Source organism: Athene noctua, chromosome 2, assembly GCF_965140245.1.
Source record: "Athene noctua chromosome 2, bAthNoc1.hap1.1, whole genome shotgun sequence".
NCBI lineage: Eukaryota > Metazoa > Chordata > Aves > Strigiformes > Strigidae > Athene > Athene noctua.
The window spans coordinates 40,423,172-40,448,213 of NC_134038.1; the positions used below are offsets into that span (position 1 = coordinate 40,423,172).

A 25,042-nucleotide genomic window follows, 5' to 3' on the forward strand; every position below is an offset into this window, starting at 1 on the left:
CCAACACTGACTGAAATACATCCCCTTGCTATTGCTGCAGCCTGAGAGTCTGACCTTCCACATTATATTTAACAGGAGACAGAAAGAATGAGAGCCACATATAGTAGAGAATAATCTATGAAACCTCTTAAAAATAAATATTTGCAAGTCCTAAAGATAACATTAAGAAATGAGGTGTATGAAAAATTGTTTATGAGCATAAAAGCAAAAAAAATGTCTTTTTTCATATACTTATAAATTAATCCCTTCACAGAAAGAACAGGAAGACTAGGCAAGCATATATATCACAAAACATAGAATTTCAACAATTACTTATTTTTTATTTCCATCTATAAATTTGAAAATGCAGTTACCAGCTTTTTTGGTGCCTACTGTAATTTTTCTGCAGACACTACCCTCCAGAAAATTTATGATAAGATTGATACATTAAGTATGAAGTGGTTTCACTATTTAGCCCTTATGTCACATCCACAATTTGCTTATCAATCCCTTTCAGGGAAAACACAGTTTTATACTAAAAAAGGCCCCAATAAAATTGGTAAGGCACAATTATTCATAGCTTAAAGCCCAGCCTTAGATACACTTCTGCATCCATTTAACTTTGACTATATGAATCTCTTGAATTTTCTGCCTGTCAATCTGCGCAGAATGACAAATACTAGTTTGTTTTTCCCTATATGTTTATTCAAATGCTGAACCCACCCAGAATTAATAGCAGTCTATCCAGTGACAGCTGATATTAACATCTGAACTCTGCATTCATTATTATCAAAGATGCTGCTCACAGGCTTGTACTTAAGTATATACTGATTGTTAAGGAATTATTGGAGGCAGTCACGATAACACAGTCTAAATGTTGCACATGAATAAACTGATCAAAAAAATCTTACAGTGGAAGAGTTTTTATCCAAAAATATTGATTCAACATGAATAAAATCCATAACTGTTAAATCCTATGAGAAACAAAGCAGGCAGGATTTCTAGAAGCTTAGACCCCTCAATTCCTCATGCCATTGGGTTTTCTGGATTGACTGAACAATCCCTCAAGGAGCAATTCCTTCCCAAGAGTCAGACACATGGGGAGGTAGGCAGCAGAAAGCAACCAAAAACTGTGTTTACACACAAACATAAACACACAGACTAACTTATTTAGCTTTAGTGACTTCTCCTAAAATACTTCTATTTTCTTGTTTCACACATGTATGTGCTCATATATTTTTACCGGGATGGCTGAAGTTTCTCTGTAATAACTGCTAGACCACAAACACACTTTTGAATAAATTACAATTTTCATATTAGGTGAAAATTTGACTTTTCAATTTAAATATTCTGCATAAAATTCAAACAACCTGAATATGACCGTGCTTTTTAATGCTTCTTGGCAATTTTTGTGCACCTTTGTCTTCTTTCTTCTAAGTGCTCTTCACCTGTGCTGTATCTGTCATGATGTATTAAGACTAGAGATTCATATCATATGACAACAGAGAAAAGTATGTCACTTTACACAAAGCAGAAGTTATCTAGACATCCACAGAGAAGACTGAAGGTATGTCAAGAAGTGTCAACTCAGAGAGGCACCACAATAGAATTTCTGAATAAAGGTAATGTTCTCTGCCAAAATTTCTTACTGAAGGTATTTTTGCTTATTAAAAAAGAAGCTTTTCTTTTCTTTTGTTTCCTTACTAGTTCTAATTTTTTCAAGTAAAACAATACCATCATATAGTCGAGGAATACATTAAATATTTCACTCTGTATGGCAACAGCATCAGGAGTTTTCTGGTTTGCATTAAAAAGATTAAAAAGAAAAATATTGACAGATCTGTTATCAGTAGTTACCAAAAATCCATCTGCTTTTCTAGCTGTTAAACATCTGGCTGAACAATGAGCTATCATTAATATTGAAGGTGTCCCACACAGAATTCATTTTATTGACTGTTAGAAATAGGGGACCACTAATGTGGTTTCTTCTTAAACCAAAGTATTAATGGAGACACTCCACAGGTTAATGTATAAAGTTTGATCTTTATACCTTACCTTTGCTGATACAGAACACACCATTATATTGCATACCTTATACATTTATATCATTCACAGACTCTAATCTACACAAGGTAGAAAATATTATGAATTTTATTATGGATGGGCCTCAGTGTTCCAGTCCCATGGTGCTAGATGTTGTACAACCTAAGAGATTTAAGTAGTAAATTGTCAGTTATCTGAAACAAGGCTCTTTGAATGCCACTGAACAGAATGATCTAAATTATGGGATAATAAAAAAGAACACATGTACTCATTTATTCCTTTGACCACTTCTCTTTATGGCTGTTTCTTCACCAGCCAGGAAAGGAACAGGATCACGTATGAACCTTTGATCCCAAAGAACCTGTAGTTCCAAGTGTATTTAACCTGGTGTTTGTGACGGTCCTTGAAACAGCATCACTGTTTGTTTTGTAGGTCCACAGGGAGTGAATGCTGGGTGACACTGTGACCTTAAAATCATTAACAAGATGCTGGTCTTTTTTATTTGTTTGCAAAGAACAGAGCACATCCTGAAAATAAAGAAATAAAAACGATCATTAAAAATAAGCCCTTACTAAAAACATATTTTGAAACTCCAGTGAGCTTTGAGCCTTAGAAGAACCCCAATCAGTAGGAGGCAATATCAAAATGCTATGCTCAACATGCAGAAAAAAAATCATAGACCCCCCTCAAGATTGCCATCCTGCAGATAGAATACGGTTTTCAAACTGAATAAACTGTGTGACTCACCTTCTCAAAAATTAGGATGAGGAGTTATTGGAAGAAAACACCTACGAAAATGTTAAGTCCGGTAGTGCCAAGATTTTCCCTTAGGTCGTTACAGGAAATCTGTAAGTCTTACCGTGTTTGCCCCCCATATTACAATGGTATATTATCAGCAATGTTCCTGGCTAAATTCCAACTGGTTTTTTACTCCGTGTGGTCTTTTCCACTAGCAATATCCGCATTAACCACTTCACTGTTCTAAAACCTCTTACAGCTTCCTCATACATCAAATTACTGGTGAACTGCTGAGACAGAGATGCTAAATAACTTCCTTCCTATAAAACATATCTGAAATGTCCAGTTCTGAATATCTGCAAGGATGGACATACCACTGTCCCTCTAAACAGCCTGTTCCTCCCCTCTCACTGTACTTGAAGATAAACCAGCTCTCCAGGCCCCCATTTGCTCTTCAGCACATCTCCATGGGATCCTCCCAAGCAGATCCATAAGCAAGTCAAAATCTGCTAAAATGAAGGCTAGGGTTATAATTCTTCAAGTCTGATTCACTTATCTCAGGATTTTAAACTCTACAGTCTCATGGTCACTGGTGCAAAGGCTGTCATCATGTACTGGCACCTGAAATGGGCCCCCAGTCCTGCTGCTGCCGCAGGGAAAGTGTTGCTGTCCACCAGGCACTGCCCCCCACATGTAAACTTTGCTCCAGATTTTGATCACAAGTCCCAGGAAACAGCCTCATAGAATGGTTTGGGTTGGAAGGGACCTTCAAAGGTCATCTAGTCCAACTCCCCCTGCAGTGAGCAGGGACATCTTCCACTAGATCAGGTTGCTCAGAGCCTCATCCAACCTGACCTTGTACACTTCCAGGGATGGGGCATCTACCACCTCTCTGGGAAACCTGTTCGTGTTTCACCACCCTCACTGTAAAGAATTTCTTCCTTATATCTACTATAAATCTACCCTCTTTTAGTTTAAAATCGTTACCCCTTGTCCTATCGAAACAGGCCCTAGTCTGCCCCCATATTTCTTATAAACCCCCTTCAAGTATTGAAAGGCTGCAATAAGGTATCCCTGGAGCCTTCTCTTTCTCAGATAGATCATGTCTCGGGATCCATCAGCAGAACAGTTCCTCAAAGAAGTTGTAAAATTCAAAGCCATTTCTGTAGTAACAGCGGAATTTTGATCAATGGTCAATGACAGATGGATTAACTGGGCTTGCTGGAAGGTTTGTCTTGGTTCCACAGAGCAAATTATGGTACAGATTCATTAATGACTTGGATGATAGAATAAAACATATACTTACTAAGTTTATGGATGACATAAAAGCATGAACCATTGTAGTCATGTCTAAAAGGAAGATAGTGTTTTAAATTATTTTGATTAAAAGGGGAAATGGTCTAAAATGAAGAATGAAACTCAGTGTGGTAAGTAGGTATGAATACAGTGTAAACCAGTATATACATAAATACCAGATTGGAAGCAGCAGGCTAGACAGTCGCTCTGAAGAAAAGGATTGTATTTTACAGTAAATAAACCAAATGAGTCATCAGTGTCACACTACTTCAAACAAACCCCCAAAAATAAAGATATTCCAACAAAAGTAAGAATTGTAAAATATACATAGTAACTCTTTCTCTGTACTCAATGGAAGGGCCCCATTTGAAGGCCTGACTTAGATTTGGGAACCATATTTCAAGAACAATGTGGAAATATCAGTAAAAATCCAAAGGATGACAACAGGAACAATCTGGAACAAGGAGACATAGCCAAAGAGGAATTTGAACAGTTCCGTCTGAAGAAAACTGTGGAAAGAGATATTTATAATAACCAAAACAATCAAGGGCTATTGTAGAGAAGAAAGTAGCACATCAATAGGGAAAAGAAGTGGAAATAACCTCTTAAATTGCAGCAAGAGATTTACCATACACTTGGACTGGATCTAACAGCAGTGTGAATGAGCAGCAATAAGCAGCATAGCCATGCCATGTGCCCAGACACTTCCAGTGAGAGAAGTGTCCTTACCATTCCCAAGTAAATCTGTGCCTGGGAAAGGCACTGGGATGCATTTTCTAGATGTAAGGAAACTTAAGCAGTAGAATGACAAGGCTTCCATAGCTAGATGGTTTTTTTATTAATAGTTTACACAACAATATGCTGATACTGCCCTGAAGTCTCAGTAAAGGCTTCCTTGAGTCTTAATAGTTCCTCTAGCTTGAGTTTTTATAGAACCAGAATCCTAGAATAATTTAGGTTGGAAAAGACCTTTAAGATCATCAAGTCCAACCATAAACCTAACACTGCCAAGTCCACCACTAATCCATGTCCCTAGGTGCCATATCTACAGGTTTTTTAAATACTTCTAGGAATGGTGACTCAACCACTTCCCTGGTCAGCCTGTTCCAGTGCTTCACAAGACTTAAACTGAAGAATTTTTTCTAAGATCGCTTGTTAGTTGGGAAAAAGAGACCAACACCCACCTTGCTACAACCTCCTTTCAGTTAGTTGTAGAGAGCAATAAGGTCTCCCCCAATGCTCCTTTTCTCCAGGCTAAACAACCCCAGTTCCCTCAGCCACTCCTCATCAGATTTGTGCTCTACACCCTTTAGCAGCTTCATTGTTCTTATTTGGACACACTCCAGCACCACAAAGTCTTTCCTGTAGTAAAGGGCCCAAAACTGAACACAGTATTTAAGATGCACCCCCAGCAGGGCCAAACACAGGGGGACAATCATTTCCCCATGTATGGGGAAATGTATTCCCTTTCCCTTCCCATGTATTCCCTTCTGGACATAATATTTCTGACACAAGCCAGGATGCCAGTGGTCTTCTTGGCCACCTGGGCACACTGCTGGCTCATATTCAACTGGCTGTCAACCAACACCCCCAGGTCTTTTTCTGCCAGGCAGCTCTCCAGCCACTCCTCCCCAGGGCTGTAGCGCTGCTGGGGGTTGTTGTGACCCAAATGCAGGACCTGGCATTTGGCCTTGTTGAGTCTCATACAGTTGGCCTCAGGCCATCGCTCCAGCCTGTCCAGATCCCTCTGCAGAGCCTCCCTGCCCTCGAGCAGATCAACACTCCCACCCAACTTGGTGTCATCTGCAAAATTACTGGGGGTGCACTTGACTCTCTTAACCAGATCATTGAGATAAAGGTATTAAACAGAACTGGCCCCAGTACTGAGCCCTGGGCAATGCCACTTGTGACCAGCTGCCAACTGGATTTAACTCCATTCACCACAACTCTTTGGGCCCGGCCATCCAGCCAGTTTTTTAGCTAGTAAAGAGTACACCCATCCAAGCCATGGGATGAGCAGCCAGTTTCTCCAGGAGAATGCTGTAGGAAACAGTGTCTAAGGATTTACAAAGTCCAAGTAAAAAACATCCACAGCCTCTCCCTCATCCACTGAGCAGGTCATCTTGTCATAGAAGATCAGGTTAGTCATGCAGGACCTGCCTTTCAAAAACCCCTGCTGACTGAAATGATTTGATATAAAATATGATTCATTATGAAAAATATACACTCAGTAAATTACTTTGGGTGGTCTAAGGCATGGTCATCCTTACACATTCAGTAAATAGCAACAGAATAAGTATATGGAAGAAAACTACGATAAAATCCAAGACTGAGAAAATAGGTTTCTAAGTCACCACCAGACATTCAGCAGAAATGTGCGTTATCAAGTTTGTGAGAAACTGTGAGCTCTCTAGTCTAAAGACATAGAAGCTGAGAAGCTGACCCCAGCAGACTTGTTTTGTTTAGAATCTGAGCAAAAAGAAGTGCCCATGGAATCAGTATGTCTATCAGAGGTCAGATGATACTTTAAAAGAGTAAGGCTGGAATGATACAGTAACAGAAACAGGACCCTCACATGCAAAAGCAGACCCGTATTCTTTTCTCCTCCCATCCTTTCTGTTGTTTATCTTCTGTCATTATTAGAACCCTTGATAATTACTTTTTAAAGCAACATCATGCATGCATAAAACAAACATATTTGACCTAATCCATAATTAACAAAAAGCTTTTCTGATTATCAAATGGTGTGTATAATTTTCTGCTTGCTATTAATGAGATTCTCACTCTTCAAAACATACCATTTAATTCATATTTTAAAAGGAAAATTAGTTGCCTCATAACTTTGTATGGAATAGGAGTAGCACAGACAGCTTTCACATTCATATGTTAGAAATGACAGCAGCTGAATACATTGTTCACTTTTGCACAGGCAGGTACTATCCAGTTTACATCACGAAGTTGTGCCATAACTGCCCCGTACTTGTATTAGCTCATATGAAAACCTTCAATACCACAGCTAAGTGCTCTAGGATGGCAAATCCCTTGATACGGATTGCATCAGTAGATAAGAGCTGTCTTAGCCAAGCTTAAACATTTAAAGAGGTGGTGTAACAGCTTGCAGGAAAAAAGAAAATCCTGTTGGCATATGTCACATCTACACCGAAAGGCTCTTGTGATGAAGCGATGCCAGTATTGTTAAGATCGCAACTTGCAATTTAGTCAAAACATAAGCAATACATATCACTACCATATCTGCATGTTCCAGGGTCTCTATTATATGATCTTCATATCCAATGTAATGTTGGAAGTCCTCATGAGTTTTTCTTCAGCTTGTGCACATTTCTTTTTAGCCATTTCTGAAACCAGAGTCAGAAGCAGCCACAAGAAATCATCTGCCTCAAGACAGAATCGACTGTACAAATGATACATTCTTGATCAAGCATCCTTGTAACAGAACCCCTAATCCCTAAGAAATTTATTGTTTTCATGAAAAAGTAAAGTTGAAACATATATAATATATATAATTTGCAAGCAAAAGTAATTCCTCAATGACAAAGGACAGGGGAAAACGTGCACCATTCAAACGAGAATCATAACTCTTTTCCCATGCAATTCTGTGAGAATACTTCCCTTCTTTCTTAAAGGGATGACAACTAAACCAAAGCTTTCTTCACCTGCAAACATCGGAAAGTGCACTTGTATCTGAAAACGTTAAACAAGGTTTTACCTTTCTTGTTGATATTCCCACTGCCCCAGTTCTTACCACTCCTTGAGAAAAAAAAATGCAATTATGTGTATTTCAAAAATCTTGTCTTACATTTCCAAAGAAGTGACCATTTATTATGATTTCTTACTTTCTACCACTATTTTAGCATGATGCTGTGGAATGCACTGGTTCCTGCCCTGAGCTGCAGGCTTGGTTCACAGCTCTTCCGTTCTCCTGAAAGGTGAAGAACTCTTAAGTAATGTGCCTCTCCTCCTGACACCTCTGGAAAGGTCTTTAGACAACGAATCCAGACACAAGCAAGTTTCTACCCTGTCAAGTAAGAGTAATGTGAAGAATTCTGTTAACACAATGCTATATTGAGATTTTCAATAAGCCACAGTGAGGGAAGCCTAAATTTTGCCTCTCACAGCAACTCTAATAAAGTGCATTTAAGTGTCTGAAAAGGAAAACACAAAAGAAAAACACAAAAAGCATTGCAGAAAACTATGTGTAGGGCTAACTCCAAAACCTGGTATCACTGAGATTTGTTCCACTGATCTTCAATATGTTTTGGGTCACATCCTTATTTTTTGGAAAGTTGTGTTTGTTTTTTTTTTCCTTCAATATTAATGAAAGAAATATTATTTCCTGAACATACGTGTGTAGAATTCTGCTGACCATATCTTCAACTTCCTTACCATCATCCCTCTATGCTCCTTCAAACAAGACATAAAAACATTTTTTGGAAAGGTCAGAAGTTACAGAACTATTCTGAGTCTTCCTTGTAACAACAGCCTTCTGCTAGAAACGGTGAGGGTCCTGCTGCACTTTCCAAAACAGGACAAGGATGAAGGAGGCAGAGTGGATAGAGAGATAAATACCCTAATGATGATAGTGGTATGAGAAACTACTAAAATATACACATTTCAAACAAAATATACAAAATTTCAAACCAGTGACACCATTATAATCTCAATTCCTTTAAGCATTAAAATGTGCAGGTAGGACATATTTTTAAATATACATTCATTGTCAAAGCAATTTTTTTTCAAATATGTGTAGGACACTCACGATCAAGTATTCAACTGTCTTCTCTTAAAACTGATATTCAGCAAGTGTAAATGACCATAACTCCATTGATGTTAATGGATTTACAGAGGCTAGACAGCCAGAGAAAGTGAGTTTTGAATGATCTCATAATAGAAAAAGCAAGTGATAGTGAACTCAGTTGTATCATCACCACATACCTTGTTGCTCATAAACTGACAAGCATGACACGACCAAACTTTCCCAGGGAAAAAAAACTACGTGCTATGAAAAAGCATCAACGCTTCAATCTCAAGGCCAACTTTTCTGAGGATTTGAAAGCACCAGACAAGAAAGGCTTAAAAAGACGAATGGTGATCTTGTGCTTAAAACATAAGCCGGGGAGTCATGAGTCTGGGTTATTTCCTTGGCTTTAGCCCAGCTTCCCTACAGCCTCAAGCAAGGTCTACTAGCAGCAACGGCAGTAAAAGCCAACAAATCCACTTTTGAGCATAGCTGTGGGAAATAGTTCAGAGTTCCCAAAAGATTAAAAATACCCACAAAGAGGACAGAAAAAATAGATCAACTAAGCAGTAAGGATTATTGACAAAATTCAATGTCTGTATTAGGCTTATGACTGGTAAGGTAAGAATGAATCTAGAAATTAACTGAGCAAAAGCGGTGCACTTAAAATTAGGCCTACATCAGCTAAATAATAAGAGGAAGGCTTATTCCACCAACAGCTCCTAGCAAGAGATTTGCAGGGGAACTCTGGAAAGCACGATGAAATTTCCAACTCAGTTCCAAGAATCTGCCCCTCTGCTGACCTTCAGCCACAGGAGGACAAAGGCAAAACCACTCCAGATAAACCCGGCCATCAGCAGCAGGATATTAACACAGCACTCTTGAGATTCTGCTGGTGTACTACTACTCCGTCATGATACTCCTCTTCATTCCTACCTTTCACCTAATCCTAAAACCACATCACAAGAGCATTATGAATTAAGATTGTCCATTTCATTCTGCTGCCCAAGAATAGCCAACACAAGAGAGAAACCTGACCGGGATGAACAAGTCAGATTCTCATCAAAACAATAAGCTGGAACCCAACAAAGGAACAACTGGTGGACCCAGTCTGCTCTCCCAGTGTATGTCTTTGAAAGAGCTGCCTCAAATCCTGACCATGTCAAAGAATGTGTGTTATCACATTTTGCTAACTCTCCTCTTTTTATGTCAGTTGGCCTCAGACAGGGTAAGTAACTATTATTACTATTAGTTTGATCAATATAAAAATCTAAATGAGGCTGGTTGACAAGTCACTGACCCAGCTCCCACGTTCAGGTAAATATCCTGATTATACTCCAGACTCACACACAAAGGCCCTGTTACCTTCCCCCATGAGAAAGGGAATGAAGCATGCAGTCCAAGAAGGGACCTGTGGTGCACATACACCAGCTACATCTCTAAGCTGGTCAATGGATGGCTGTGACTCTAGTCTACACTACAGAATCTGACCTTGGTTTTGACTTAGTCTGAGAAAACTCAGCCAGGTTTCTTTGCTCACAAGGAGTTTAAAAGAGGTTCAAATAAATATATCTGGTGTAACCATTCAATTTCAATATACCTGGAATTTCTTTCTTACTCTTTTACTTCCCTCTTCTGTATGCTAATCAATAACTTTCCAGTCTCTGATTTGGTTGGTTTAATCATCCCGATAAGTGATCTAGCAGACAGAAATCACTGGAGTCCAAACTTGGCTTAAGGTTGTTCAGTAACATTATCTTAATACATTTGGCTCTCTGGTAGCAATTCCTCAATCAGAATTAACATGAAATACCTCAATGTCAGTAGCTGAGAAACTCAGATAATGAAATCTCTTTAGAAAATAAATATCTACCTACCAGTATTAATCTTACTGAGGTGCGTATGTTTTCCAGAGGGGGTCTGACAGATCTGCCTATATTCCAGCCTATCTAGATACAGACCAACTTCTGTCCAGAAGCCTTGTGGATGCATTAGCATCTGTACTGTGCCTGAGCTACGATATTCTCTGCAGGCTCATTAAACAAGGCACCACACCATGATAACTGGATGCAAAACTGGCTTGCCTCTGGACATCTCAAGGCAGAATGAATATGTGACTGTCTTCATCAACTTGTGTAAACAAATGTTTCTTCTCTAACTTAAAGAGTTCCTTGCATTCTGTACACAAGAATTCATGCCAAAGAATAACTGGTTTTGGTAACAGGAGAAAGTCTCACCTTGCCATACAGGCAGTATTTCTAATGCAAAACTGTAATTCCATACAGCTATGTACTCATATAGGAAAGGGAGAAATATTTTGTAAAAACTGTGTAAGAGGCTTAAAGGTATCATTATATAATAAAATGGCCTAAAAACCTGAGGTATTTTCTTGCTTATCCAGAAATCGACATATATTAACTTATGACATTTGAAAAGCCTTTGTTCCCAACTAATAAAATGAGAGCAGAGCAGACTTTGAAAGCATCTTAAAGTAATGGAAGATTTAATAAGAAAATGGATAAGACGACACTTCTAGTCTAGCAAAAAATGCAAGCATATTAATAATAGATGACCAGCACTACTCAGTATGATGTAGGGATCTGTGAAATGTTACAAAGCTAAGTCTCATGCTAGTGAAATGTTGGCTGGTAACACTGACAAGAGTCAGTATGTGTGAAAGAAATCATCCCTTGAGGATGTCCAGTGGGTATATTCTCAACCACAACACTTTTCAGATTAGAAGAGGGTACTCATTTTTGCAGGCTTCCTAATGGTTCAATGACTTCATCTAATGGCACCCTCTAATAGTGTCTGCATTTACCAAACCCAGTCAGCGGCACAGCTGCCTCAGTCACAGCTCGATCCCTCTGGGTAGTGATGCCCGAGTGGAAGGACACAAGTATCCATAACTCCTGCTGTTCTCGGTAGGAGAAAAGGTTACTCCCATAGAGAAGGTGTTCAACACTTAGCACCATCAGACTCTGGTAGTTTATTCTAGTTAGTTCTTTAAAGCCACAGAGATTATCCCTTAAACACCAGCATAATTTATTGCTTTGTTTTTAGAGGAAAATAATTGAATGTGAATGGGCTACTTTGGAAATTATTCTTCTGCCTAGATAGTTGGGATTCATTGTCAGATATGCTTTTGTCATTCAGAGAAAAAGGTACATGCAAAAATGAAGGTTTGCCTCCCAAGAGATTAGGATTTCTTCTTCCTATTCTAAAGAATAAACTGCAATTTCTTAGCCAATTCTCGTTACTGAAAATGGAATTGAACAAATGGGTTGACAAAAGTAACATACCAAGAAAACCACGAACCCACAGTTCTTTTAGTGCAAATTAAACTGTGGTTCTATCAGCAGAAAGAAAACAAAACTCTTCCCTGACTCAAAATTGTCCCTTCCCTGTATGCAGATGGCCAGCTCCAGCATTTTGGGGACATTTGTTTATTTTTCCCATCCTCTGGAGACCCCTCAAGAGACTGACTCATGTCTTCTCCAAGAGCCTGTGTCCAGAGGTTACAACATGAGGGGGAATCCCCAAATAAGCACGCAGTCAGTGCAGGTGTAGATACTTGTAAATCTCATTCTGCAGGAGAGCTAATCCTGTCAGGATCGACTCAAATCTGTCAACACCTAAAAATAATGTTTCCAAAAGACAATCCATAGTTACTACATTTCTTCTCAAACAGAAAGTTTTTTGTCTTTGCAATGAATTTCAGCACCTCTAAACCATTTTGCAAACAGTACAGAATTAAAAAGAAATGTGTTCTCCAAATTATGAGCCCACCCAAATAGAGAACTTGCCTATCGAAATGTTAATATGCTCACAGTCACTTGTGGCCAATATAAAAAAGGAATTATGGTTACTATATGCAGAAACATGAAGAAGCACCAAGTAGAAAACCAGCCTGACCTAGGACTCCAGAGACTTTCTGTAGGGCCTAAAGCAAAACATTTGCATGCTTTCTTTTCTGACTCCATTACCTGGTTTTGTTTGTAAGCACTTGAGGCAAGGTGTATCTCAGATGCACATCCTAGTCCAGAGCCAACTTCAGCTGCAATGTGCTTCAAATGGTTTTTAAAAGTGCAAGCCCAGCATCAGTTTTGGGGCATTAATTGCTTCGGCTTCTCAACAGATGAATAAGCAGAGTGAAACCCCAGCAGTATTGGAGCACTCCAGCATGTCTGGCCTGTTCACAAACCACAGTTCAGCCTAAAAATCTAACTACAGCCTAGAAATCTCACAGAAAAATAAGGGATTCACATGGCCAGGAATTTCACAGGTCAGATAGGCCAAAGGAACCAAATATGTAAGAGAGCTAAGTAACAATTAAATTATTACCTGTACAAGGAAAAGGCCAGAATCTCTGTTGCTCAGTGAGATCTCAGATTAACCCTGCCACTCTTTCAGCCACAGAGCTCTGCAGAAACAGTTCTTCAGCTTTCAGTGCAAATAAGTATCACATTCTGGCTGAATGCTGAAACCTGGAACCTTTCATGGATACAAAAATGCAATAAAACTATTTGACATCAGCTTCTCCCACTCTTTCTACATGATCCTGGCTTTCTAAATGTGACCAAAAGAGGTTCTCCGGTCATCATGCAATACACATCTTTTAAAAATGCAGGGTGTGTAAAAGATTTCAGCAGATCAGGGTGGATACAGGTTCATGACCTGTCCCACAACAGAACAAGCACGTGACAGGACTCAGTAACATCCTGGTGCAGCTGCTGCATGCTGCAGTAAAGGCCAAGGCTTCAGGCACCCTGCATTACTGCTGTGCAAGGCGGCACACCGCATCCCAGCTGCACAGGCTACATTTTGAGAATCATCAGTGCATCCAACTGATTACAGTTGTACAGATTAACAGATGTAACTGGTTACAGTTAAAATCTGAACACACATCTTCATGATGTCTACTTAACTCACAAAAAAAATACATATTAGAGAAACGAAGGACTTCATCACTTAATCCAAATTAAATAAACTTTGGCACTTTGTGGTCACTTCTGGCACAACTCAGTCAGCTTTGGCTTTCATCAAACCACTATGATTAAATTATACATTAGTAAGAGAACTTAAAGCCATTCGTGGCATCTAACATACTTAAACTCAGTTGAATGAAGTTTGGATTTAGACTACTGTCATCCATACGTCTACTTTGTCATGGTAAATTCAGACTTGGAAGCACTTTTTCCATTCCATTCCAAGACTTGCGTTGCAAGCCCTCTGACAACAGCATTACAGTAAATTACACTACTACTTCAGTTATCGTTATCACTTGTTCGCATTGTCTTCTTTTCAGAATTAACCAGACCTTTTCATAATGCTGTGCAACCAACATGATGTGAAGAACCACAAGTAACTGTGACTAAAAGAAAACTTACTCACATTGTATAGATGCAAATCAAGCAGGTAACAATCACATACTTGATTTTCCTACAAGTGAAGAGAAATAGACCACAGTAGCATAAATGCATTTCTGCATGCCTTTGTTTTTTCTTAATAATGCAGGAGGAAAAGATAGAGAAATACACATGTTGATCCTTAAGACTCTGCTAAACAGCATTAATTACTCTGTCTGTTTTAACCAAGGAATTCTATCTATTATTTGTAACTGATTTTCTATTTCTACCAGTTGCCTAGAACGGTGCAGTATTTTTAGCCACATGTTATGGGAGAACTCAACCACAGAAGTGAAGGATATTTTCAGGATGGGAAGAACCTTAAACCCGATGTTTACTGGGCCCATTTACAGTCACAAGTAAATTTTAACAACTCTTGACTGGTTTGGAGTCGAGGGGAACAGGGTCTGAATTCTACTTCAATAAAACAGATGAAGATCAGAACTTGGAACTTGTTCTGAAACAGTTGCGAGGAGAGTTGGAAACAAATCATCTGGCTCAAGAAAAGAGAGGAACGGGCAAATGGACATAGCATATCATTTCACAGCTAGGCACTGGAGCAAAGAGTTTCCTGTTGATCAGAACAGAAATGTTTTATCGGAAGGATAAGGCTGACCACCGATCTGAGACTTTCACCAGTACAAGAATTAACTGGAAATAGTGGGACTATCTTACAAATCTGGTAATTTTTAAGGCTTCCTGAACACAGATATTAGTGGGTACACTAGAACAGGCATCCTACAAATGTACATCTGGCTGACTAGACACTGACTAAAAAATCTTCAGTAGCTCAGGGGATCTCCGTGAGGAGACCACGTCTCTTCAGTTTTCTGAGTAGCTCCATCTGCGTTAGAGGGCAGAGAGGCTTTTCAGGTTTCTATGATGTAAATTATTCAGTCTGTAGAAGCAACAAGGTTTTTGTTCCAGTTAAAGTCTAAACACGCTTACCTTTATGATGTCTACTTAATTCATGAAAAAGTACATTTTAGAGAAATGAAACACCTTGCTTACTGTGCACCAGAAAAATACAACAAGCTTTTAGCAGGAAAAAATAAATAGCTCACAAGCAGCGGTAGAACTGTATATTTTTGTGATGTTATTCCTGCATTATAATGCACTGCAGTTTTCAGATTTAGAATACTTCAGCTTTTTATTCTTTGATCGTGTAGGCTAAAGTTCCAAGACGATTTTTCTCTGTGCAGTCCATTTTAACAGAATCCTGTTTCCAAAATGCATTTAGACTTATTATGAGATCTTTTCAATCCATCTAAAAATCTGCATTTAATTGTGGGGTGTTTTTTTTTTTTCTTTTGTAGGGATGCACAAGGCTGATAAGGATTTACATGTCTACTCATCTCTACTGTGGCTTGTGCTAAGCTTCAGCTGCACGCTCCCAAGATCCAGAAGCACTTTGCTCACATCAGGTTCCGGGAACTGCCGACAGGGCAGTGAAGCTGCAGCATTCCCAGAACAGCACAGAGTATTCAAGGCGCAACCAAAGGGAAAAAACTGAAGTTGGATGTGAAAGACTGCCATTCATTCCAATATCCCTAGAAAATATCATCATAATATGGCTTTGCTTCCCTGGCTCTTTTTATTCAAAAGGTCTGACACTAGCACAGTAACTTTACAATAGAGTAGTGAGAAACTGGCTTATCAGCTGTGGTGTGTTAGAAAAGATAGATAAAAACTCTTTCCTTAAGATCTCATTTTCAGTGAAACCATGGGCAGGAATTCCTCCCACACACAGAGCCAACTTTCATCTGTCTGCTAAAGAGGGCTTCCATGTCCCACTTTCTTTACACTCATCTAAATGCGCCTTTCTACACTCTTCATCCCATGCTCCCACATAATCTCCCTCACTATAAAAGCATTTCAGGATCTTTCTGCTCATGGTTCATCTCCTAATTATTATTCTTGCTTTGCTTTATCTGTAGCTTCTTTCGTGTGTGTCAAAACCCTCCTTAGGGAAGTTCCATTTGGCTCATTGTCAAACATATGCTCTTTATATATATTTATACTTACTCCTAGCCAAAGCTTCTGTACTGATGAAACAAAAAACCTTTCTCTCAACCCCCATTGGAGAGATCTGTGGAAGAACAAACTGTGATTATTCAAGCGAGTCACCCTCAACATAAATAACTGTTTTACAGTTATCTTCCTTTTGCATTTCATAAAATGTTCACTTTTACTGCTTCATTATATTAATTTCTGTAATGGATATTTGTCATATTGGTTGTTGTATTAAGTAGAAAAACTTTTCTTTTTCCTTTCCTTTTACCGTAATGCTGGCATTCACTAGGTGGAAAAGGTTCACTGCTGCTTTTGCTTGAACCTATCATTATAAAGAGCCTATATGTAAAAGAATGACTTTCAGCAACTTTAATGAGAGCTGGAGGGCATTCAGCAACTCGTAAGAACAAGTCCCAAATCACCACAGCATTAAAAAATCCATCTGAGCTGAGATTACATGCAAGGTATGGCTGTATTTGAAGAAAGACAAGATGATAAGAAGTATAGTAAAAAGCAAAAAGACTAAAATAAAATCTTTTACTACTTTTTTATTACCGGGGTCTTAAGCACTCTGTATGTTCCTGAGATCAGAGAACAGTGATTAAATCCAGCTTACCACTGTCTTTTACAGAACTACCAAAGGCACAGGTCCGTAGTGAGATTACGAAGATTTCACTGGACACATGTGGAAAAAAAAAAAAAAAACAAAACCATGACATACTAAAATTTGTCACAGCAGTGCTGGCACTGCTCTGTCAAGGAACTGCGGGTCTCACCAAGTGTAGTAGCCTATGATCTGAAACCTGCTGGCATACTCTTTAGGAAGGTATGCATTAACCGCTATTGATAGATGAGGAGAAAACTGTTTCATCTTAGACAAATCTGAACTGCTTCAAGATTCAGTGAGACATTTTCCACTTGCTATTGCCCAAATTCTATTTTCAAGGTGAAATGTACTAAATAAAAGAGGAGAAATGTTCTTTCTGACCAATAAAAAAGATGAAATTTAGAGAAAATATATGCAATTAACACTATTTTTTTGTTTCAATTTACTGTGACTCATAAAGCGTACAAATGCCTCCCTGTGCTGACATCTCTAGCAAAGATACTGTGTCCAATATGAGCAAACTTCATTACACTGTCCTGCTAGCACCCCTAAAAAGATGACCTGAAGAAAACATTGTCAGAAAGATCTTTAGTCTTCACAGTACCATAGCCACCAACACTGACCCTCCTCGTATAACATAAAAGGTGGAAATTAGGAATAATGGAGATTATATTTTTGTATTGACACTATATCAAGACCACTAACCTTTCATACAAACCATAATGGCATTTGCTCTCATCTAACTTGCAGTGATTTTCAAAATGTGACCTAGAGGTGAAAAACCCTGTATCATATTATCAGTCTCTTGAACCATACAGTCACTTATTATTGCTCTTTATATTACTCATCTAGAAACAAAAATGTGCAGTTCATTTCCCCATACAGATAGAAATAACAGGCTCTTTGCCCCAAAATAACTGTTTAGCAATTAATTACAGGCCTGAATGAATAAAATACATTTTGCTCCAATACTAGTGAGTTCAAAAGATCTGATGTACTACATTGTATCACAGAACTATTATTTGTGAAAAAATAAATGACAAGGCTATCACAGGTACTTCTCATTTAATTTAACACAGAAGTTTGATACCAAGAGATACAACCGAATACTAGAATTGTTATTGCAATATCAAGCCTATTTTCATGGTATTATGGCCACAACAAATTAAGAAACTAATTATTTCAAAACAAATCAAATTACTGTGTATTTTAAATACCCTCCTAAAAAAAGAATCAAAGGCCCTTATTCCTTATGCTCTGGTAAGATCACATAATCACAGGATAACCTAAGTTGAAAGGAATCTCTGGAGGTTATCTGGTAAAAAAAAAACCTTTGCTCGTAACAGGGCCAAGTTCAACATCAGATACATTTCAGTTAGATGAGGCTTTTCTGAGGTATATTCAGATGGGTTTTGGATTTACTCAAGGACAGAGTTTCCACAACTTCTCTGGAAAACACGATTCAATGTATGACTGCTCTCACTAATATTTTCCTAATATTTAATCAGAATTTTGCCCTTGTTACTTCCTGGATCCACTAACTCTTTTCTTTTCACTGAGCACATCCAAGCAGAGACCATCTCACCCATAGCTGTTTGAATGTGTGAATTGATTCTGGTCCTATTCGAGTTAAGTACAGAAACTCCACTCACTTTACTTGGGCCAGTGATCTGTGCGACTGGTTTGATTCTTTCTTTGCTCACCTAATCATTTAAATTTGTTTGGCTATATGGAAAAGTAATTTGGATATCATGAGGAGTCAAAATGCAACACTTCTACCGAAAAAATTTAAAATTGTGATTTTACTACCTGTCAACTTACCAGATTGGCCCCCAAAACTAAAAGGATCCACTTTATACCTACAAGATGCACGTAAGATACATGCAGGTTGAAAACATGACCCAAGATCACCTAGTCTTACCGGTTTTTATTTCAGATCCAAACGTCACAAATTCAGCAAGATTTAAATACCACCTAATCAACCGTAAGTGCAGTCGATCCCACACGATCTCTAAACATAAACCTACCGTGTGTTCAAGATCTGCAAGTCCTACCAAAATTCCACTTGGGTCCCACAATACTATCCTTCCGACATTCTCACAATTTCCAAGAACACAATCGTTGTTTCCTAGTCCCAAGAATTGTGTCTTGGCAGAATGTAGCAGATTTTGAAACAGAAACAGATCAGCAGCATATTCCAGTGTTCTTAAAATAATTATTTCCAAAACTTACTGATCTTACAGACAGGAGGGATAGCTATATAATTCCCAATTTTCAGTTAATTAATTGCCATTATTATTATTGAAATCTTAACTCTTCCACTTCATCACTGTAAAAATATTCACTACATGTTTCTAGGACTATTGACTGTCAGTCATAGAGCAGCAAGGAATTGTAGGAAAAAAATAGCCTGATCTGGTGAACAGAGCCTAAAGCTAAGCAAGAGTTGCATGGCTTCTTTAAGAAATTCACCCAGTTCAGAAATTTCAGAGAACTCCGAAAGTTGAGGATTCCTCAAGTCCTGAATTACCAACTTTGGGTCACTGAACTGAAAGAAGTATTACGTGTGGCTTTAGCAGGAGTGGATTTCACTACTGAGGCTAAATTTCTAGTGCATGGAGTGGTTAAACACTACAGTGCTGATACGCTGGGAATGTGTATTTTACTAACAGGTATCTCTGAACAACTTAGTAAAATAAACTACAAAGACAAAGTGAAAAACACTTATTGCTACTTGCTACTCTTTTGCCCCTGATGAGAGAGATCCTAGCAATGATTTAGTCTCACACATCTTCTGGCTTGCAAAGGTTTAACTCAAGTAGTTCTACTGGATGCAGTGTATTACTCCCAATCTTAATGTTAAATGCAATTATACACCCGTACAAGAAGCATATCAGTCTCTCAGACACAGCCACCAGCAACGGTTACATGTTTTGGGGATGTCGTTTGAGTTATTGGAGCAAAACACCATTCTCAAGTCAGCTGCCTGAACAGAAAGGGCAACATCCTGCAACCAGCACATTGTTCAGGGCTAAAATCCCAAGCCTCCTCCACCCCTGCTAGTACAATAGGCACCCCCTCATACTTCCTCCTCCTTTATCAGTGGACAGATGCTTCATCTCCAGATCAATGGGCCAGTGATTCTTTTACCAACGTAAAAAGATGCAGCAATTTACCGGTTCAAAGATTTTACTTTCTCAAATTTATCAAGTCCCTTGAATCCCTGAGCTGTTAACTGAATAACTGTTATCTGTCAGTTCTAACATACAAGCACCAAGAGCCAAAATCATAAATTAGAGTTTCCAGCTTTATAAAGCATTTTAAAATGAGATTAAAATCTATGCACGGCATATATCATTTCCCCACATAACTGCTGAAATTCCTCTATGGACAGTAACAAATGATGAAACGTCATCGTTCAGTCTAATGGACACAGTCTCATCTCCAAGCATGAGGATTTACATGCATCAGTATAATTAATGTTAATGGCAATCACAAACATAAATCTTCTGAATATTTAGAGGAATTAGTCCGTTAAAATGACCAACTGCAGTCTCCAAACAATCGCTAGTCAAAACATCAATACGCAGAAGCCGTGTTTCCACTGGAATCATTTCCCAGTGTTGTCTGCTGACACTTAAATTATTTGGAAAGTAACAGGCTAAATAGGGAACAGCCCATTTTACACCAACTACACTGGATAAAATATACAGTTCTAAATCAAGACCTATACAATGAACACAGTGCAGAAAAGTCCAAGGATAAACACATGAAATTACACTGTTAAAGCAATGAAGGGGACTTCGCCATGTGCTTTCCATTAATCTCCCCTCCATCGCTTTGAAAATCTCATTCCTGATCTCCCTTATTTACAGTTCTTTGTGTTTGTATATCTGTGTACTCCAGGTATCAAAATCTTCCACTGACTGTATATGTTGAAACAAAATTATCTTGTAATGATAGTTTCTCGGAATCACATTTTCAAAGCAGGATAAAGATTTTCCCTGTGTGACACATATTAAGATCAATTGGGTTCACACAGCTAAATCTCTCTGCAGTTCGTTGTCAATCTACCCCTTCCAGAATTCAATATTTTTTGTATTTGTTTTATTTTCCAAACATTTTCATGTTGAAGTATTTTATGGTGACTACACTAGCAAAGGCACCATCTCTGGCAGTTGCTTTAATTTTCTAGTATAGACAAGGCCAATATCAGAGAATTCCAGCGCACCAGGAAGAATTATGGCCATAATCCAAAGGATTCATATATCCTTATGATATATTTTTCTGATGTATACATAGTTCCTAATAGCCTTAACGACAGATTTATGCACAAAAAGATACCCATACACTTCTGAGTTCTTAGTTTGACAACTTTGGAAATGACATATGACAATGCTTCAGTCAGAAAGAGTAAAACAGTGAAAGACCACGGGGTTTTTTGGGGGGGCACAATATAGTTCTTCCACAAAATACCCTTGGCTTCCAGCAGCAGAATCCACCTGCAGAGGCTCAAGGAAATCCTGCGGCTAACAACTTTACCTGAACTGGTGCCACCTAGCCTCCCATCCCGGTGATTTTTTTCCAGAATCCTGTACTACACATAATGACATAGATTCATGTTTAAGAATGAGGTTATCGTTAACCTATACAAGGCTAACTACAGACTGTTCTTGGGATTACCGAACTTAACATTAAAATGTGTTTATTATAAAATGAAAAAGCTGTCTGTCAGAAATAAACACTTTCATGGATCAAAACATTGCTGAAAATTGGTATTATAGTCATTTTTATGTCAAAATCCTCCAACTGACAAACAGCACTGAAAATTACAAACAAATCTTGAAGTTAATACACTTAATGTATTATCATTAGAGAAAGGGTATTTTACTGATTGTCGTGTCATAACTGGTGTTCTCTTCACCTTGTAATTCTTTATCCCATCAACATACAAACATGCAGCCTAGTTAGAGAGTTAGAGAAGATGGCAGTTTTGAGGAATGAAGAAACTGTGCTTTGAGGCCACTAAACACTGCATCTCTCACTAGAAAGAAAACCAAATCTTCGGTATGTTTCCAGGAATCTGGCTTTTTTACTTCACATCATCTTATATCAAAGAGAATCTACATAGTACCTGTATGCTCTAAAAGGCATTGCCAACTGTTTTTTAGAAGATACCTCATCTCAGGTGATACCTAAAGGTTAATCTGAAGGTTAAGCCTGAACCATTCCCAGGTCCTCTTCTGACATGACCAGAATATGACTTAGGTGAACAACTTCCTTTCTTAAAATACATGCCCATCTGTCTCCTTCTCTGAAGTTTTTCCTCAAGTCTTATAAATCACCTGTACTCCTGAAATGTCACAAATTAGCACTGCAAGTGCTTTGGGTTTTGTAACATTCAAGCTAAATGTTGTCCACAGTCAGTAATACGTCTTTCGCCCCTCCTCCATAAATGGATGTAAGGCAAAATAAATCTCGCTTAATGACAGTAATGTCTGGGGATGTAGTTTTGTTGTGCATGCTTTATACTCATGACCTCTGAGATGTTAGAAAAAGATCTAAAACTGCCTGTGGCGACAACTTCTACAGACATAAACTGAACACTACCACCGCTGAGATCACGGAAAGTACCTGAGCTTAAAGTTCATGTCTACAAGATTACTTCTTGGATCTACTTTTACTTTTAAATGAAAATAAATTAAAATGAAAGCATTTTGCCATACAGACATTTACCAGTGCCTGAAAGACACGGATATGACAGTGGAACATTATTATAAATGTACAGTAGAAGAAAACTACGCATTAAGTCATTTTTGAAAGTTGTGATACCATCTCATAGGTCTTTTATAAAATACGAATCTTTTTCTGAAAGACTTTATATGCATTTCTCTGCGGATTATGGTGGCTATTCACACTTTACTTCAATTTTTATAGCCACCAAGTAATTCTACAGGATAGTAAATACAGTTATTATAACCTTCATAACTGGCGGAGAGATGTATTTGAAGAAAAAGGGTTTGTTTCCCCTCCTGCATGCACTGAAGTAAATCAAGAGTGGTATAAGTCGATAGGACAGTATCTGCAAAACTGATGTAAAACAAGAAAAAAAAAAAAAAAAGGGCCAGAAATGTACAAACAAAGCTTTCCTGACACTAAAGGCACAAATCGCACATCTTCTCTGCTTTTTGGCAAGGTTGTGGCACTGAACTTCTTATACCACACTTAGCTCCATCACACTAAAGCACATCTGAATAAGGTCCAGACACGGACTGGAAACAATGGAGGCACACCAGTTTACACAGGCTGCGAATCTGGCATAAAGCCTTGAAAATGAATGCGAATCTTCCAATGAAGTAATTGTACGTATTGCATTTAAATGTATTACCCCTGAAACAGAAACGATTTCAAAGCGCTGTAACAGAAAACTAGAAAGATTAGGAAAAAAAAAAACAAAACACAAACAAACAAAAAATAAACCAACAACAAACCACCACAACCCAGTGAATGCATCCCACTTTTCTTCTATGCAGACACACACACACAAGGAACAACACCCATCTTAAGAAAGATCATGTGGCAAAATGATGACTCTGAGTCACTAGAAGAGAGAAAAATCTTTTAAAATACTCTTGGGACCAGGGAGTACTGTTAAAGAGGAGCATTATTTTATCATCCAGCTAATGAGCCAGAGGAAGGATTACTGCTGTTTGGCGGTGTTTTGTCTCGTCAACTCTCTCTCTCTGAAACAAATATGCCAACTTCGGTAAACAAAGAGAAGAAGATGCACCGTTCTGTTGTTTCGGTCGCACACCGAGGAGTATTTAACCGGAGGAAAGGAATCCCAAGAAAAGTCACAGGAGGGGGCCGGCAGACGCCGCTTTCACCGAGGTTAAGACAGACAGAAAAACGGGAAGCGGCGGCGATGCCGGTGTGTTCCGCGCACCCCTCCCCGCGGCGCCGAGGGGCGAGGTGGGGGGCGGCCGGCGGCGGCAGCGCCCGGGCCGGGCCCCGCTCGGCCGGCGGCCGGTGCCCTCTTGCCCCCGCTCCGCGTCTCCTCTCGGCGGGGCGCGGGGAAGCGCGGCCGGGGCGGGCGGAGGAGCCGCCGTCCCTCAGGGCGGGAGCGCTGACAGCCGCCCGGGTGAGGGAGGCGCCCCGGCCCCGGCCCGCCGCCTCTCCCCTCGCCAGCCCCGGGGCCGCCCTCGCCCCGCGCCGCGTCCCCCTCCCGGCGCGCTGCAAAACTTAGGGGCCGGGGGCAAGGAGCGGCCGGCGGCGGCGGGGCCGTCGGGGCGGCGGGAGCGGGGCCGCCCGCCCGCACACGGCGCGGACAGCTCCGCGGCCGGGGCAGCGGCGCTCCCTGCCCCCGGCGGCCGTGCCCGGGGGAGAGCGCCCGTCCCTTCCCGCCCCCCGCGAAGCCGAAGCGTGCCCCGGGCCGGCGGCCGGGCGGGCACTCACCAGCTGCAGCGAGCAGAGGAAGATGAGCGTGCAGCGCCCGGTGCAGCAGCCCATGGTGGCGGGTGGCCGCGCCGCGCCGCCGGAGAGCCGCCGCCGCTCCTCTTCTTCCCTCCCGCGCTGACGCGGCCCCGCAGGCGAAGCGGGGGGCTCACCGCATCCGGACGGAGCAGCCGGGCGTGTGCGCGTCCGGGTGTCCGTGGGTGCCCCCCCGCCTTTCGCTGCCCCCCCCCCCTCCTTTGTTGAGGGGGCTTCTCCTCGGCGGCGGGAAGGAGAGCGCGGAGGTCAGCGCGGCCGCGGGGCGAGGAGCGGAGCCGGCAGCGGGGGGCTCAGCCCGGCGCGGGTCTGGCTCTGGGGAAGGGGCAGGGGACGGGGGTGGGCGTGTGCGGGCCGGGGCGGGGGTGGGCAGGCAGAGGGAAGGCGAGCGGGGAGGCGGGGGGCTGCGGGGCGGGTGGAGGGGTGCCGCGGGTGGGCGTGCTGGGGAGGGCGGGGGGCTGCGGGAAGTGCGGAGGGGAGCGGAGCGGGGGGGCTCTTCTCGGAGCGCCGCGGCGGGGAGGGGGTCGCGGCGGGTCCCTGGGGGCGGTTTGCGGGGGATTTCGGAGGCTCCGAGGGCGGGCGGTGCTTGCGGGGGACTCGGCGGGGGGCGCAGGGGGCTGCGCGGGCAGCGGCGGCCGAGGCAGCCCGGCACGGGCCGCTCGCCGAGAGCGCCCGGGGAAAGTTCAGGGGACTTGGGCGGCTGGGGCGGGGGAG

General features: G+C 40.7%; 1 protein-coding gene across 2 annotated transcripts in view; it reads right to left on the reverse strand.

Annotated features, from left to right (window-relative positions):
- Positions 1–24,634, reverse strand: part of NKAIN3 (sodium/potassium transporting ATPase interacting 3) — a 385,999-nt gene extending 361,365 nt beyond the window's left edge. For both annotated transcript variants that reach the window (XM_074897706.1, XM_074897705.1), the window contains exon 1: positions 24,296–24,634. In XM_074897706.1, coding sequence (XP_074753807.1) covers positions 24,296–24,349 — 54 coding nt within the window. In that variant the 5' untranslated portion in view covers positions 24,350–24,634. The remainder of the gene's footprint in view (positions 1–24,295) is intronic.
- Positions 24,635–25,042: the final 408 nt, after the last annotated feature.